This window comes from Hypanus sabinus, chromosome 24 (assembly GCF_030144855.1).
Source record: "Hypanus sabinus isolate sHypSab1 chromosome 24, sHypSab1.hap1, whole genome shotgun sequence".
Taxonomy (NCBI): Eukaryota; Metazoa; Chordata; class Chondrichthyes; order Myliobatiformes; family Dasyatidae; genus Hypanus; species Hypanus sabinus.
In genome coordinates this window covers 15,291,591-15,304,705 of record NC_082729.1, presented here as the reverse complement: position 1 = coordinate 15,304,705, position 13,115 = coordinate 15,291,591, and the positions used below count along the sequence as shown (strand labels likewise).

Below are 13,115 nucleotides of genomic sequence, written 5' to 3'. Positions count from 1 at the left end.
ACAATATACATCCTGAAATTCTTGTTCTTCGCAGACGTTCAAGAAAACAAAAGAGTGCCCCAAAGAATGAGTGACTAAAAATTATTAGAACCCGAAAGCCCCCCATTTCCCCCATGCACAAGCAGCGACAAAGCAACGACAAGCCCCCTCCCATACTTAATTAAGCAAAGTGCATCTGCGCCCTTCACCCACGAAACAAGCAAAACCAAAGTCCCCAAGAAAGACTTGATCTGCAGTACGACAGAAACTAATCATTCACCCAACAATTCGGCTCTCTCACTGTCCCTAATGAAAGGGCAAATAGGAGGGGGGCATAAATAAAACAACTGGCTGATTTGCGATGGTAAGGTTTGCTGCATCGCTCGTTTTTCCCCGAGTTCTCCGACTCGAGAATCAACAACGGAATCTCCCCCACCAATGAGAGGGAGAAAGCACGCGACTTGCCGAGTACAGAGCCCCCGACAGCCATTCAGATGTTCAGTTTTCTCCCGCGATGCTTCGGCCAGCCATGCGGGTGTAGAGTCAGTTCGATCCCAGGGCCGCGAAGCCTCGGAGCCCCGAAGGCACGCACGTCTTCTGGGCCGCGTCCTTGGAATTTCCAAAAAGCGGCCGGTCGTGAGCCCCCGGAAGCGGGTCCCACTTCCGCAAAAAAAAAATGAAGTCTAACTCCAGGTCAGTGTCTCTGACACCATCCCATCCATCCTAAAAAGGAAAAGGGAGACAACAAAGGCCAAAATTAAACTGTGTCTGCAGCTGGGCTTGAAGGAGTCACTGTTAAGCGCCATCGTAGCCCCGCCCCACCATCTTCGTCACTGACAGCGCCAAGATTTGCAGAGAGCAAGTCGAAATAGGAATGCGGAAAATGAATCTTCAGTGTCACGTTGCGTTTCAGGCCTTTGAAGCACGTTGTCAACCAGCTGCACGTAGTTCGGTGCTCAGTAGATGCCAAGAAAAGTTTCAACAACATCCTTGAACACCTTCCATGCGATTTTCTCCGGTCCCACTAGAAGTTCTTCGAGTTGCCTGTCATTTGTTGACCAACAAAGATGCCTCCCTTAATCTTGGCATTCTGACTTGAATTGTGAATTGAAATAGCAAATATTGGCGGGATTTCAAAAAAAAAAGGGTGCATGGTAGGGAAACGTCATGGTGATTTTCACGATCAGCAGCCAAAATCAATAAGGTACACCCAGAAGTATTCAAGAAGCAAGATTTTTGTTGTCCAATGTTATAACAAAAACAGATACTGGAGGAATTCTTGTGCCACTCCATAAAATCCCTTTAGCCATCCTTGACACTTCTCTCTAACCTTTATCAATGCATATAATAGAACCCTGTTTTTTCATTTAAAAGTGTAAATAAGACAACTGTGGTGTGATGCCACCAGGGATGCTGGTGGATCTAGGATTAGATGGCAGGTGAAAATGGGAAATAATCTCAGGAAGACTGGACCTTCAGAACTGAAATCTCAAACCTTCCATCTTCTCCTTCTATCTTAACCCATCAGCCCATCAGAAGGTTGATCGGCTCCATGGCTTCTGCTGTCACCTCTTTATATACCTTCTCAGGGAATTTCCTTCCTCTCCCAGAGATGAGATCTTTGGAGATTCTGTAGCTCTGGGTTTTGCAGGATGGGATCCTAGCCCCATGCCCAACCCTTCTCCTTTCACAGCCAGGCTTGGGACTGTCCATAGCAGAGTTTAAACTTGCCATGGGGCTCGTTAAAACCAGAGTTTCCCAAACTGGGGTCTATGGACCCCTTGCTTAAAGGTGTAGGCCAATGGCTTTAAAAACAGTTGGGAACCTGTGGATTAAAATAATTCAGTCACTGTGAAAGTAAATTCAATGAATTTCAAACAGACGGTTAAAACGGAGTGATATTTCATTGTGACACACACACACAGAACGCTGCAGGAATTCAGCAGGTCAGGCTGCTATGGAAATTAATAGATAATCAATGTTTCAGGCTGAGACCCTTCTTCAGGACTGAGAAGGAAGGAGGAAGATGCCAGAATAAATAGGTGAGAGGGAGGGGAAGAGGCTGGCTGGAAGGTGATGGGTGAAGCCAGGTGGGTGGGAAAGGTCAAGGGCTGCAGAGGAAGGAATCTGATAGGAGAGGAGAGTAGATCACAAGAGAAAGGGAAGGAGGGGACCCAGGGGAGGTGGTTGGCAGGTGAGAAAAGGTGAAAGGTCAGAGTGAGGAATAGAAGAGATGGGAGGTGGGGGAAGTTTGTTTGCCAAAAGAAATCAATATTCATGCCATCAAGTTGGATGGTGTTCTTTATCAATTTTTGTGACATAGCCTATCTTATATCATTACAAATGGGAAGAGATTTCTCCAAATTCTTCTTTCTGGAGGTGACAACCTCTTAAAAAATAGGGAAGCTGGTAAATTTATCCGTAAAACCCCGTGATATCTCATGGAAGAGAAGGAGTTGGTGAGCGGCCTATCGCTGCGGCAGGCGGGTAGGCCTCTCCTCTTTCTGCGCTGTCTCTCTCTTTCGATGAGTGTCGGAAATATTGGCAGATGGTCTCACGGTTCTGCATTTGTGGATTGGACTATTGGGTTTTTGGACTGTGCTTTCATATTATGCGTTTTTTTAAATTGCCCATTTCTTTACTGCTTTGTTGTGTGAGGGGAGGGTGTTTGGCGATTAACATTCTGTTGTGTTCTGTTAGTTTTTATCGTACAAGGAGGGGTCATTTTTTTAGGGGGCTACGTTGCGCGCAAAGAGAGGGGTTTGGGGTATGATTATCTTTTTTCATGCGGGGACACGTTCACTCTGAATGACTTCCATGCTCTTTCTTTGTTTCGTGGCTAGCTGGAGAAGTCGAATTTCAGTGTTGAATATATGCATACATGCTTTGATAATAAACGAACCTTTGAACATAAATGGGCAATATTACTTTTACCTTGTTCTGAAGACGTTGCCGAACGAACGACAGATTTACTGAGCGAATTTGTTTCTCTTACAGGATTCCATCCAGGAGCACTGGTAGGTTTCTGCATTCACAATTCCTTTCTTTCTCTGTGATCTGATTGGCCAGGTAGTGGCCATTCACGATGATGGATCCATTCATTGCTCTGTGTCACACTCCGGTGATGAACCGGTCAATAGCTATGGATGACATCATTGTTTCTTCTACTATGGAAGGCAAAGAATGAATGATGGTAGATTCCCTTCCACTTGCAAATATTATTCGTACTCTGCTGGGAATAAAGATGTACCCTTAGATTGGGATCTCATCCTCGCCTTTGGTTTGGGTTCAGTCCAGTCTGGAATTTGAGATCTGTTATTTCAGTCCAGTCCTGAGTTTGAGATCCGGTATATCAATCCAATCAGGAATTTGAGATCTGCTATCACAGTCCAGTCCTGAGTTTAAATCCAGGATTTCAGTCCTGTGTTTGGTTTGGGATCCAGTAATCTAGCCAGTCCCAAATTTGAGACCCAGTATCCCTGTCTGGACCTTAGTTTGAGATCTGGAATCCCAGTCCAGATCGGATGCTGTTGTTCGTGTTGTCCTCAGTGTGTGTGTACGTCCGCAGCTTCCACTTCCTGAAAGCAAGCTGCTGTCCAAACCGATCTGGTTAACGAGATCCATCAGTCCTTCCAGGTGTGGTATTCCGTGTCCGGTGCTCCCGGTGTGGTCTTTTATACATTGGCGAGACCCGACGCAGACTGGGAGACCGTTTCGCTGAACACCTACGCTCAGTCTGCCAGAGAAAGCAGGATCTCCCAGTGGCCACACATTTTAATTCCACGTCCCATTCCCATTCTGATACGTCTATCCATGGCCTCCTCTACTGTCAAAATGAATCCAAACTCAGGTCGGAGGAACAACACCTTATATACTGGGTAGCCTCCAACCTGATGGCATGAACATTGACGTCTCCAACTTCTGTTAATGCCCCTCCTCCCCTTCTTACCCCATCCCTGACATATTTAGTTGTTTGCCTGTTCTCCATCTCCCTCTGGTGCTCCCCCTTCCCTTCTTTCTCCCGAGGCCTCCCGTCCCACGATCCTTTCCCTTCTCCAGCTCTGTATCACTTTCGCCAATCGCCTTTCCAGCTCTTAGCTTCATCCCACCCCCTCCGGTCTTCTCCTATCATTTCACATTTCCCGCTCCCCCTCCTACTTTCAAATCTCTTACTATCTTTCCTTTTGGTTAGTCCTGACGAAGGTCCTCGGCCCGAAACGTCGACTGTACTTCTCCCTATAGATGCTGCCTGGCCTGCTGCGTTCCACCAGCATTTTGTGTGTGTTGCTGGTTAACAAGACATCTATTGTAGTTAGTTCCTGAACGTGATCAGAGCCATTGGTCTGGAGAAGTTTAGAGTGGCTGGTGGGAGCACCCGGGGGTAGAATGCAAAATGCGGGCCAGGACAACAGCAATCCCACTCTATACTGGTTGTGCAGATTTGTGCATCATTTTGCTGATTACACTCCTGTGAAGCGTCCTGTAAAAAGTACAATGAAAGGGACTGCGTGTGGATGCTTTGCGCTCGATCTCATATCATCATCATTGTGTGCCGTGACGGGGGGTCATGGTCTATCGAGTAGGATTGTCCCGGGCAGATTTTTCTCCAGAAATCTTTTGCCATTGCCTTCTTCTGTGCAGTGTCTTCACAAGCCTGGTGACCCCGGCCATTATCAATACTCTTCAGAGATTGTCTGCCTGGCATCAGTGGTCTTGTAACCAGGACTTGTGATGTGCACCAACTGCTCATACGACCATCCACCACCTGCTCCCATGGCGTTACGTGACCCTGATCAGGGGCTAAGCAGGCTACACCTTGCCCAAGGGTGACCTGCAGGCTAGTGGAGGGAAGGAGCACCTCACACCTCCTTTGGTAGAGATGTATTCCCACCCTACTACCCAGTTGCTACACTCTATGTCCCCATTAAATTTGCCAGCCTCAGTGACAGCACCGGAGGTAACAAGGGTTAAAAAGCATCAACATTTAGCCTCAAGCGACCTCCGAGAAGAAAAAACATTGGACCAAAGAACAATGCAAATGCTATGGATCTTAAAGGTAACTCAAAAAAAAACACAGGAGATACACAGCAAGGCAGGCAACAACCAGTGAGGAAGAAAATCAGAGTTAATGTTTCAGGCCAACGACCATTAATCATGTCGCAGTGAAGTGCTTCATCTTCAAAAGGATTCAACTGGCCTGCTAAATGACTTTCAACGTGGCCTGGTTATTGGTGGACATTATTAATTTCCCTTGCATGTTGGTCATAAATCATAACTTGATGTGTGGGGAGGCTGAGGCAAAAGCTGGTAACAGGTTGGGGGCTAGTCGTCCATCAAACTAGAACGGAGAAATGTACAACACAGCAACAGGCCCTTCAGCCTGTGATCTCACGCCAAACTAATTGAGCTAATGACGCTCTTGATTTCACAATGGGCCATATCCCTCCATTCTCTGCGCTTGCATCTAAACATCTCTCATATCTGACTCCACCACGAGCCCAGGCACCCACCGCTCTCTGTGTAAAAGGACCTACCCCTACGTTAACCTTTGAGTTCCTTCCCCTCACTTTAAATCTTTAAATCGGGGATGCCAACCTTCCTAATGCTGGGGGGGGGGGTTTCCAAGGATCGCAGGCTGGGAATCCCTGCGTTGAATGCATGCCCTCTAGATATTTCAACACCGGGAGATGGGTACTGGCCGTCTATCTATACATCTCATCATTTTATAAGCTTCTGTTGGCCTCCAGCGCTCCACAGAAAACAATCTCTTCTCTGGCATGCCCACTAATCCAGGCACATCTTCTTCAGTCTCTGTATAGTCTCCACACCCTTCCTATAATGTGGCGAGCAAATCTAAATGTCGCCTAACCAGAGTTTATAAAGCTACACCTCAGCTCTGGTTGAGCCATCATGTTCTATTGAAGCGGAATTGACCTGACGACATCTATTGGCTTTCCTAGAATATCACAAACTTTTAATAGCACACTTTTGTCGCCATGTGTCGTGTCGCATGTCATCATCATTATGTGCCATGTCGTTCATCACTAAAAAAACCGTCATCACTATGTGCCGTGTTGTAAGACATGGGTGATCATGGTCAATGACCATGATTCTTCTTGGCAAATTTTTCCTTTAGAAGTGGTTGGCCATTGTCTTCTTCTGGGCAGTGTCTTTACAAGGCGGGTGACCCCCCCCCCCCAGCCATTATCAATACTCTTCAGAGATTGTCCGCCTGGTGTCAGTGGTGGCATAACCAGGACTTGTGATCTGCACCGGCTGTTCAAATGACCATCCACCACCTGCTCCCACGGCTTCACGTGACCCTGATCAGGAGGCTAAGCAGATGCTGCACCCTGCCCGAGGGTGACCTGCAGGCTAGTGGGGGGAAGAAGGGCCTTACACCTCCTTTGGTAGTGGCATATCTCCACCCCTGCCACCCTTCATCAGGGTTGTGGCCTGAAACGTCAACTGTTCACTCATTTCTATAGGTGCTGCCTGACTTTCTGAGTTCCTCCAGCAATTTGTGGCTGTTGCTCTAGCTTTCCAGCATCTGCACAGACTCTTGTGTCCATAACTTTCAGACAGATAGATACCTGACTGATCCCAAAGGAAATTACCACAAAGTTACCACAACCAGTCTAACAGGAAAGGGTCACCATTTCCCCGGCTATAGTTTGACTCATTAAAGAGCCTAATGGCCAAGGGCAAGAACGACCTCATATAACACTCTTTGGAGCAGTGCGGTTCTCTTAGTCTATTCCTAAAAGTGCTCCTCTGTTCAGCCAAGGTGGCACGCAGAGGGCGAGAAACATTTTGTAGCATGAGATTGAAAGACTGAACCAATATTGTCTTTAGAAGCAAGTGGAATTGACTGGAGTTTCTTTCCCTCCGCAGGTCAAGGTAAACAGGGCACATCCTGGTCGTAAGGAAGCCGGGTGCAGAAAACAAGGGGCACAAACATCGTCTGCAACCAACCGTCAAAAGCAGACACTGATTGGGGATTTTGTCGAAGAATAAGAATGTTCCAAGAGGCACAAAAAGAGGGAGAGAGCAAAGTGCAGGAGGATCGTAGGGAAGTCAGACAAACTTCAGTGCTAACTGGTTGTAAATTTCATTGAAACTTCACAGAAGCTTGAGAATTTTGATATTTTTAGGATTAGACAGGTACAATGGCGCCCTCTAATGTTGGATGTCCGTAATGACTGGCTGTATTCACAAAGCAGTCCTGGCCCTGCAGGAAGACCCTTCGAAAGAGGAACTTTCAGCACTTACAGAGAGGTGGCGCCACCGGCAGTTCAGGTCAAGTGAAGGGTGGGGGAGAGGTGGTGTTGCAAGTCCCACTCTCTCTCTGCGGTCATTTTTTAAAAATTATCCAGTCAGGTGAGTTGTTTAGGACCAGCGCCTGGCTCCTTTCTCCATTCTGTGGGAAAAAGCACTTGTGATTCCAGTCACTTTGCAGAAGACTTCTGTCCGAGTTGAACGGCTGGCTTGCAAAAGTCTGCCGTAACCCTTCCAACTCCAGCCGGTGTTTCACCTTGTGGTAATGAGCAGGAAGATGTGGACACTATTGAGTCCATCGAACTGCGAAGCCAAGAGATGGGGGACTGGTTGGGACGATTCTCAGGTGCCAGAACGCAGTCTGTTCGTGCTTGAAGTTCTGCAAGTTACTTTCCAGGGTGTGCCCACGGTATACATAACGATGTTTTTTTATCTGAAGGGGCACAATAATTCAGTCATGGGGCATCCCATCTTAGTACAAGTCAGCCTGAAATCACTGGGCCTCAAGCCTCTTCCTTTATTGAACTTGTGGTCAGAGCTGCCGTTGGTGTTGATTGATTTCAGGATGATTGTTTTGTCAACAGCCCATGAATGGAGAAAGCTCTGAAACTCCAAAAGCAGACACCACAGAACCTGCCTCCAGTCGAGTAATGGCCTACAGTCAATAGGTCTCTACTTTTTGGCTTTGGTTTGACCCTTAACCCCAAAATGGCTGCCAATGCGGCAGTAAGCCTGCATAAAGAATGTATCAGACCATTCAGCCCATCGAGTCTGCTCTGCCACTTGTATGTTTCCGATTCAAGTGCAGTTGGACAAACATCCTGATTTTTCAGTGGTGCTTGTTATCTGAGGGGATACAAGGTGCATTTCAGGGGCAGGTTTATTATGCGTCCCCCAATTTTTTTGGGGTTAATTCTTCCACTTTGCATTTTCTGGATAGAGTTGGGTTGACTTTTCTCTGGAGCTGAGGGGAGATCTGGGCAAGGTTTGCAAGATAGAGTGGACAGGGAGTATCTGTTTCCCAGGGTTAGAATGTCTGATGCCCGAGGGCATGCATTGAAGGTGAGAGGGGGTAGGCCAAGGGGGACGTGAGGGGTAAGTTTTTTACTCAGAGAGTGATGGATACCCGGAATGCACTGCCTGGTCTGGTGGTAGAAGCAAATACATTAGAGGCTTTTAAAAGACGTTTAGATAGGAAGATGGAGGGATATGGACATGGCGTAGGAAGGAGGGATTAGCGTTTGGGTGTTTATGATTTGCTTTTTAGCTGGTACAGCACAGCATTGTGGGCTGAATGGCAAGTTCCTGCGCTGTGTTCTCTTTGCTGACAGGAAGAAGTTGACTTCCTGATCCGCGGTCGGCCTTTCGGGGAGCATGATTGGCTGAAGCGACGGAGGGCAGGGTCAGGGGGTCGTTGCCGAGCAGGGACGAGGTTAGGGAAGGTGTCGGGGCGGAGGTTGTCATTCTGTTCTTGGAGCCTGGCCGTGATTCGTATCCAGTTCTTTAGGTCTAGTAGTTTGTGCGCAGTTTGCCATGGATAAACTATCAGGGCTCAGGATGGGGTGGGAGTATTGTTGATGTCTTTGTATCGCCAGGAGGTACAAGTGGTCACTGAGTTGGATGAGCCTGGTGACCAGCTGGTTATTGGGGAACGTGTGTCTTTACTCTGTTATCCGTTTTGTTAGTGCAGTTCGATTTACAATGACCTTTCAGCTGCCGGGATTGTGCGTAGACTTTCCTGAGTTTTATGACAATGTCAGTGAGCTTCTTGTTCGGTGCTTCCAAAAAAAGAAAGTAGGGGCCGTTTAAAAGTTGCCACCTTTGCTGAGACCTGTGAAGCAAAGACCAGGAGCCGGTTGGATCGGGTTCTTCCTGGGGCCAGTAGGAATTATTCCCCTCAAAGTTCAGCAGGAACCGAAGGAAAGTCCTTTGAGCCCAAGGAGTGCCCTTAGGCTTCCAACAGGAACTTGAGGGTTGTCCCTTGGCTTGGGTCACCGTGCAGCTCAGTAGGCAGAGAGGCAGCTGATGCTTTTGTCCTGTGGGCACCGCTGGCAAGGGTGGCAGTTCATGCCCTTTGTGTATCACAGCTGCCCAGTGCCGTTGATGAGAAAGCCCCTGAAAGAGGAGCCAAGGACGGCCGGGGTAGCAGGGTCTCCGCCAGTCGGTCGCCGCCTCATCCACAGGGGCTGCTCTAAGAACGAGCAGGAGAAGCGCCAGTGACCCACCGGATATACCCCCGGAGCAGGGTAACAGGCCGGATGTGGGAGTGACTGGGGGAGGCCGAGGGGGCAGTGAGTAAGTTACACCATTTCAGCACCTTTCCAAGGCTCCCACCTGTCTTGTGAATACAGCCACAGATCCAGCCGCCTTAAAACTTTTTTTTGTCAACCTACTGAATGTGTGTATCACAGCTTTTCTGCCGGACGTTATCTTTGAAAATGTTGCTGTACAGGATTATCACTCTGAATTTTGTAGGGCTGGAGGAAAATAAACTGAAGGCTGCAGCCAATTTTAACAGTCGACTGTGTGCTGATTGGAAAAAGGGTCTGCTTGCAACCCCTCCCTGTCTAATTATTGTCTAATTCGATCTGCCACAATCCGACAATGCAGAGGTGATGGACTATTGTAATTTGGAAAGCACACAACAGTCAAGCAAACAGTGGAAAGATTTGTACTGAGTATTGTTGGTTGGGGGATAAACACTGACAAAAGGTAGTAGAGTGAGTTCAGCAATTGTTCTTCAAACCAGATCCATGTATCGCGTGAGTCCTGCTGGAAGGTCTCAGCCCAAGACTGTTCATTTTCCTCCGTAGATGCTGCCTGAGCTGTTGAGTTCCTCCAGCATTGGGTGTATTGCCAAGGACAACGCAGCCAACTTGATTGGTGCCCCGTCCGTTTCTCTGGACAGTCATTCCAGAAAATACACTGGCTAGATGACTCCAATCTCGCTCCCCAAACCTGCGGCCCCCCCACCGCAAGGAAGGGCAAGGCAGCAAGCAGGTGGGCAGGGACATTCGGGGGAATAAACGTGGGGAGAAGAGATTAATTCTGAAATGAGTAAACGCAAGAGGCTCTGCAGATGCTGGGAATGGTGTGGGAGGGAGGGGAATGAAGTAAGAAGTTGGGACCGGATAGGTGGGAGAGGTAAAGAGCTGAAGAAGGGGAGATCTAATAGGAGAGGACAGTGGACCAGGGAAGAGAAGGAAGGAGGAGAACAAGAGGGAGGCATTGGGCAGAGGAGGAGAGGAGAAGGGCTGAGAAGGCAATCAGAATGAGGAATGGTAAAAGCGAGAAGCACAGAGGGAGAGAGTAACTAGCAAAAGTTAGTGGAGAGACTTCTTGCATGAAAGGTTGGCAGTGAAGTTCGGCGCCTGTCTCTGAAGTGGGAGTTGAGTTCATAACCGTTCATTTATTGAGATACTGTGTGGAATAGGCCTTTCCAGCCCTTCGAGCCGTGCCGCCCAGCGACCCCCGATTTAATCCCAGCCTAATCACGGGCCAACTTACAGCAACCAATTGACCTGCCAACTGGTACGTCTTTGGACTGTGTGAGGAAACCGGAGCACCCGGAGAAAACCCACATGGTCATGGGGAGAACATACAAATTCCTTACAGGCAGCAGCAGGAATCGAACCTGGGTCACTGATACTGTGAAACGTTGTGCTAACCTCTACGCTACCTTGCTCTTACTCTAGGGACTTTTACATCCCTTATGGTTCTGTTATGGGATGTGATCATGCCCTTGGACTGATGAGGGGCATTAAGCTGCCGAAGATGGCAATTGAGGGTCCATCACACCATATGGTTCTGGAGTTACATATAAACCAGAGAGGCTAAGGACGGCAGGATGAAAACCAAAAAGGTCAACAGTTCCTATCCCCACCTCCCCAACCCCACGGGTGCTGCTCGACCTGCTGAGCCCCCCCAGCAGATTGTTTGTTGAGGAAAATGTGGGCTTTGTAACAGGCTGGAATCATCTCTCTGATAGTCTGGTCTTGCCTCTGCTTGCCATTCTCCCAGCCCACAGCCAGGAACTGGCCATCTCTCTCGCGACAGCATTCACAAAAAACAGATGAAGGTAAAATGAAGGTAAATCTCTCTGGCCATCTGGGTGTCACGAGGGAATGGAGAATCACATTCAGTAAAGTGTTTGGTCTCCCTGCCTAGTCATCCCACAGGGTTATCTGGGCAATGCATGGATTTTCACTGTTACATCACATATAAGTCCATAAGATACAGGAGTTGAATTAGGCCATTTGGCCCGTCGAGTCTGCTCCGCCATTTCATCACGGCCGATCCGTTTCCCTCTCAGACCCTTCTCCCAGCAACTCTTCACGCCCTGTCTAATCAACTTCTGCCTTAAATATACCCAATAACGTGGCCTCCACAGCCGCCTGTGCCAACCAATTCCACAGAATCACCACTCTCTGGCTAAAGGAATTCCTCCTCATCGTTCTAAATAGACGTCCCTCTATTCTGAGGCTGGGTCCCCTGGTTTTAGGGAATAATATGTTACCTTTGCAGTTGGCTTCTAGGTAATCAAGAATAATACTGTATGTTCAGAAGTGTGCTGTGTAACACCCTTAAATGGATCCAAAATAAACTAGCAGAATATTTAAGAATGTCTTTTCAGTGCGTTCTCAGCCTTTGCATCCCAGATTTTCCAATCAATTGATTTTAATGACTATAATGTTGCTGGCAGTGTGTGATTACTCTGTGTCCAAGGGGTGTGAACGTCTAGCCTTTAACAGCAGCAGTTTATGCAATAGCAGCATAAAAATCAAGATTCTGCACTACAGATTCCTGTACAGGGATCTCATCCTTCCTGTTCCTGCTTTAAGGGGAGAGAAGTCAATTGGAGAAGCTGAAATTCAGATTAATTTATTTCTCAGGTATAGATCAAGACCTACTGTTTGCACTAACTTCGACAAACTAAAAGACTTTAATGTGAACAGTGTTAAAGGGAAAATAAAACAATAAACGCTAGGCCAAACATGGCCGTTAACTAAAACTCTCAGATGGAGAGTGAAGCCTACACTGTGGCTGAAAAGAACAAATAAACATTAAATGGATACCAGCAACACACACAAAATGCTGGTGGAACGCAGCAAGCCAGGCAGCATCTGTAGGAAGAAGCACTGTCAACGTTTTGGGCCAAGACCCTTCGTCAAGACTAACTGAAAGAAAAGATAGTAAGAGATTTTCAAAATCAATGCTCTTAGCTTTAAGTGTTTCCAGCTGTTTAATCGTTGAGGATAATTTCTATTCCAAATTCTCAATTTTCAAACCTCTCTTCCAAGCATCTCTTGCAGACTTGCGATTAAAGTTTGATGCCGTTTAACTTCATGACCAATCAGGAGATTTTAAAGTGGGAGGGGGAGGGGGAAATCTGAATAGCGGGTCTGGGTCAAAATATGATCGAAAGATTGAAGGGCCGAAGAAATTATAGATGGGAAGCAGCGAGAGAGGGTTTCACTGAACTCCTGTCGAAGGGGAGATTTGAACTTCTTCAAGCATTTTCTGTGTGCGAAACGTCGACAGCGCTTCTCCCTATAGATGCTGCCCGGCCTGCTGTGTTCCACCAGCATTTTGTGTGTGTGTTGCTTGAATTTCCAGCGTCTGCAGATTTCCTCGTGTTTGCGTTTTTAAAACTTTGACAAACTTTTTTAGACGCGTAGTGGAGATTATGTTGACTGGCCGCGTCACAACCAACGCCTGTAGTGGATACGGCCCAGTCCATCACGGGTGAAGCCTTCCCGACCATGGAGTACATCTGCATGGAGCGTTGTTGCAGGAAAGCAGCGTCCATCATCAGGAACGCCCTCCACTCGGGTCACACTCTCTTCTCCCTGCTACTA

General features: G+C 47.6%; 1 protein-coding gene across 2 annotated transcripts in view; it reads left to right on the top strand.

Moving 5' to 3' along the window:
* nkain1 (sodium/potassium transporting ATPase interacting 1) overlaps window positions 1-9,846 on the top strand; it is an 860,191-nt gene extending 850,345 nt beyond the window's left edge. The window contains exons 7-8 of one of the 2 annotated variants that reach the window (XM_059949380.1): window positions 2,977-2,996; window positions 6,874-9,846. In XM_059949380.1, coding sequence (XP_059805363.1) covers window positions 2,977-2,996; window positions 6,874-6,905 — 52 coding nt within the window. In that variant the 3' untranslated portion in view covers window positions 6,906-9,846. The remainder of the gene's footprint in view (window positions 1-2,976; window positions 2,997-6,873) is intronic. The other variant, XM_059949383.1, reaches the window with a different exon arrangement.
* Window positions 9,847-13,115: the final 3,269 nt, after the last annotated feature.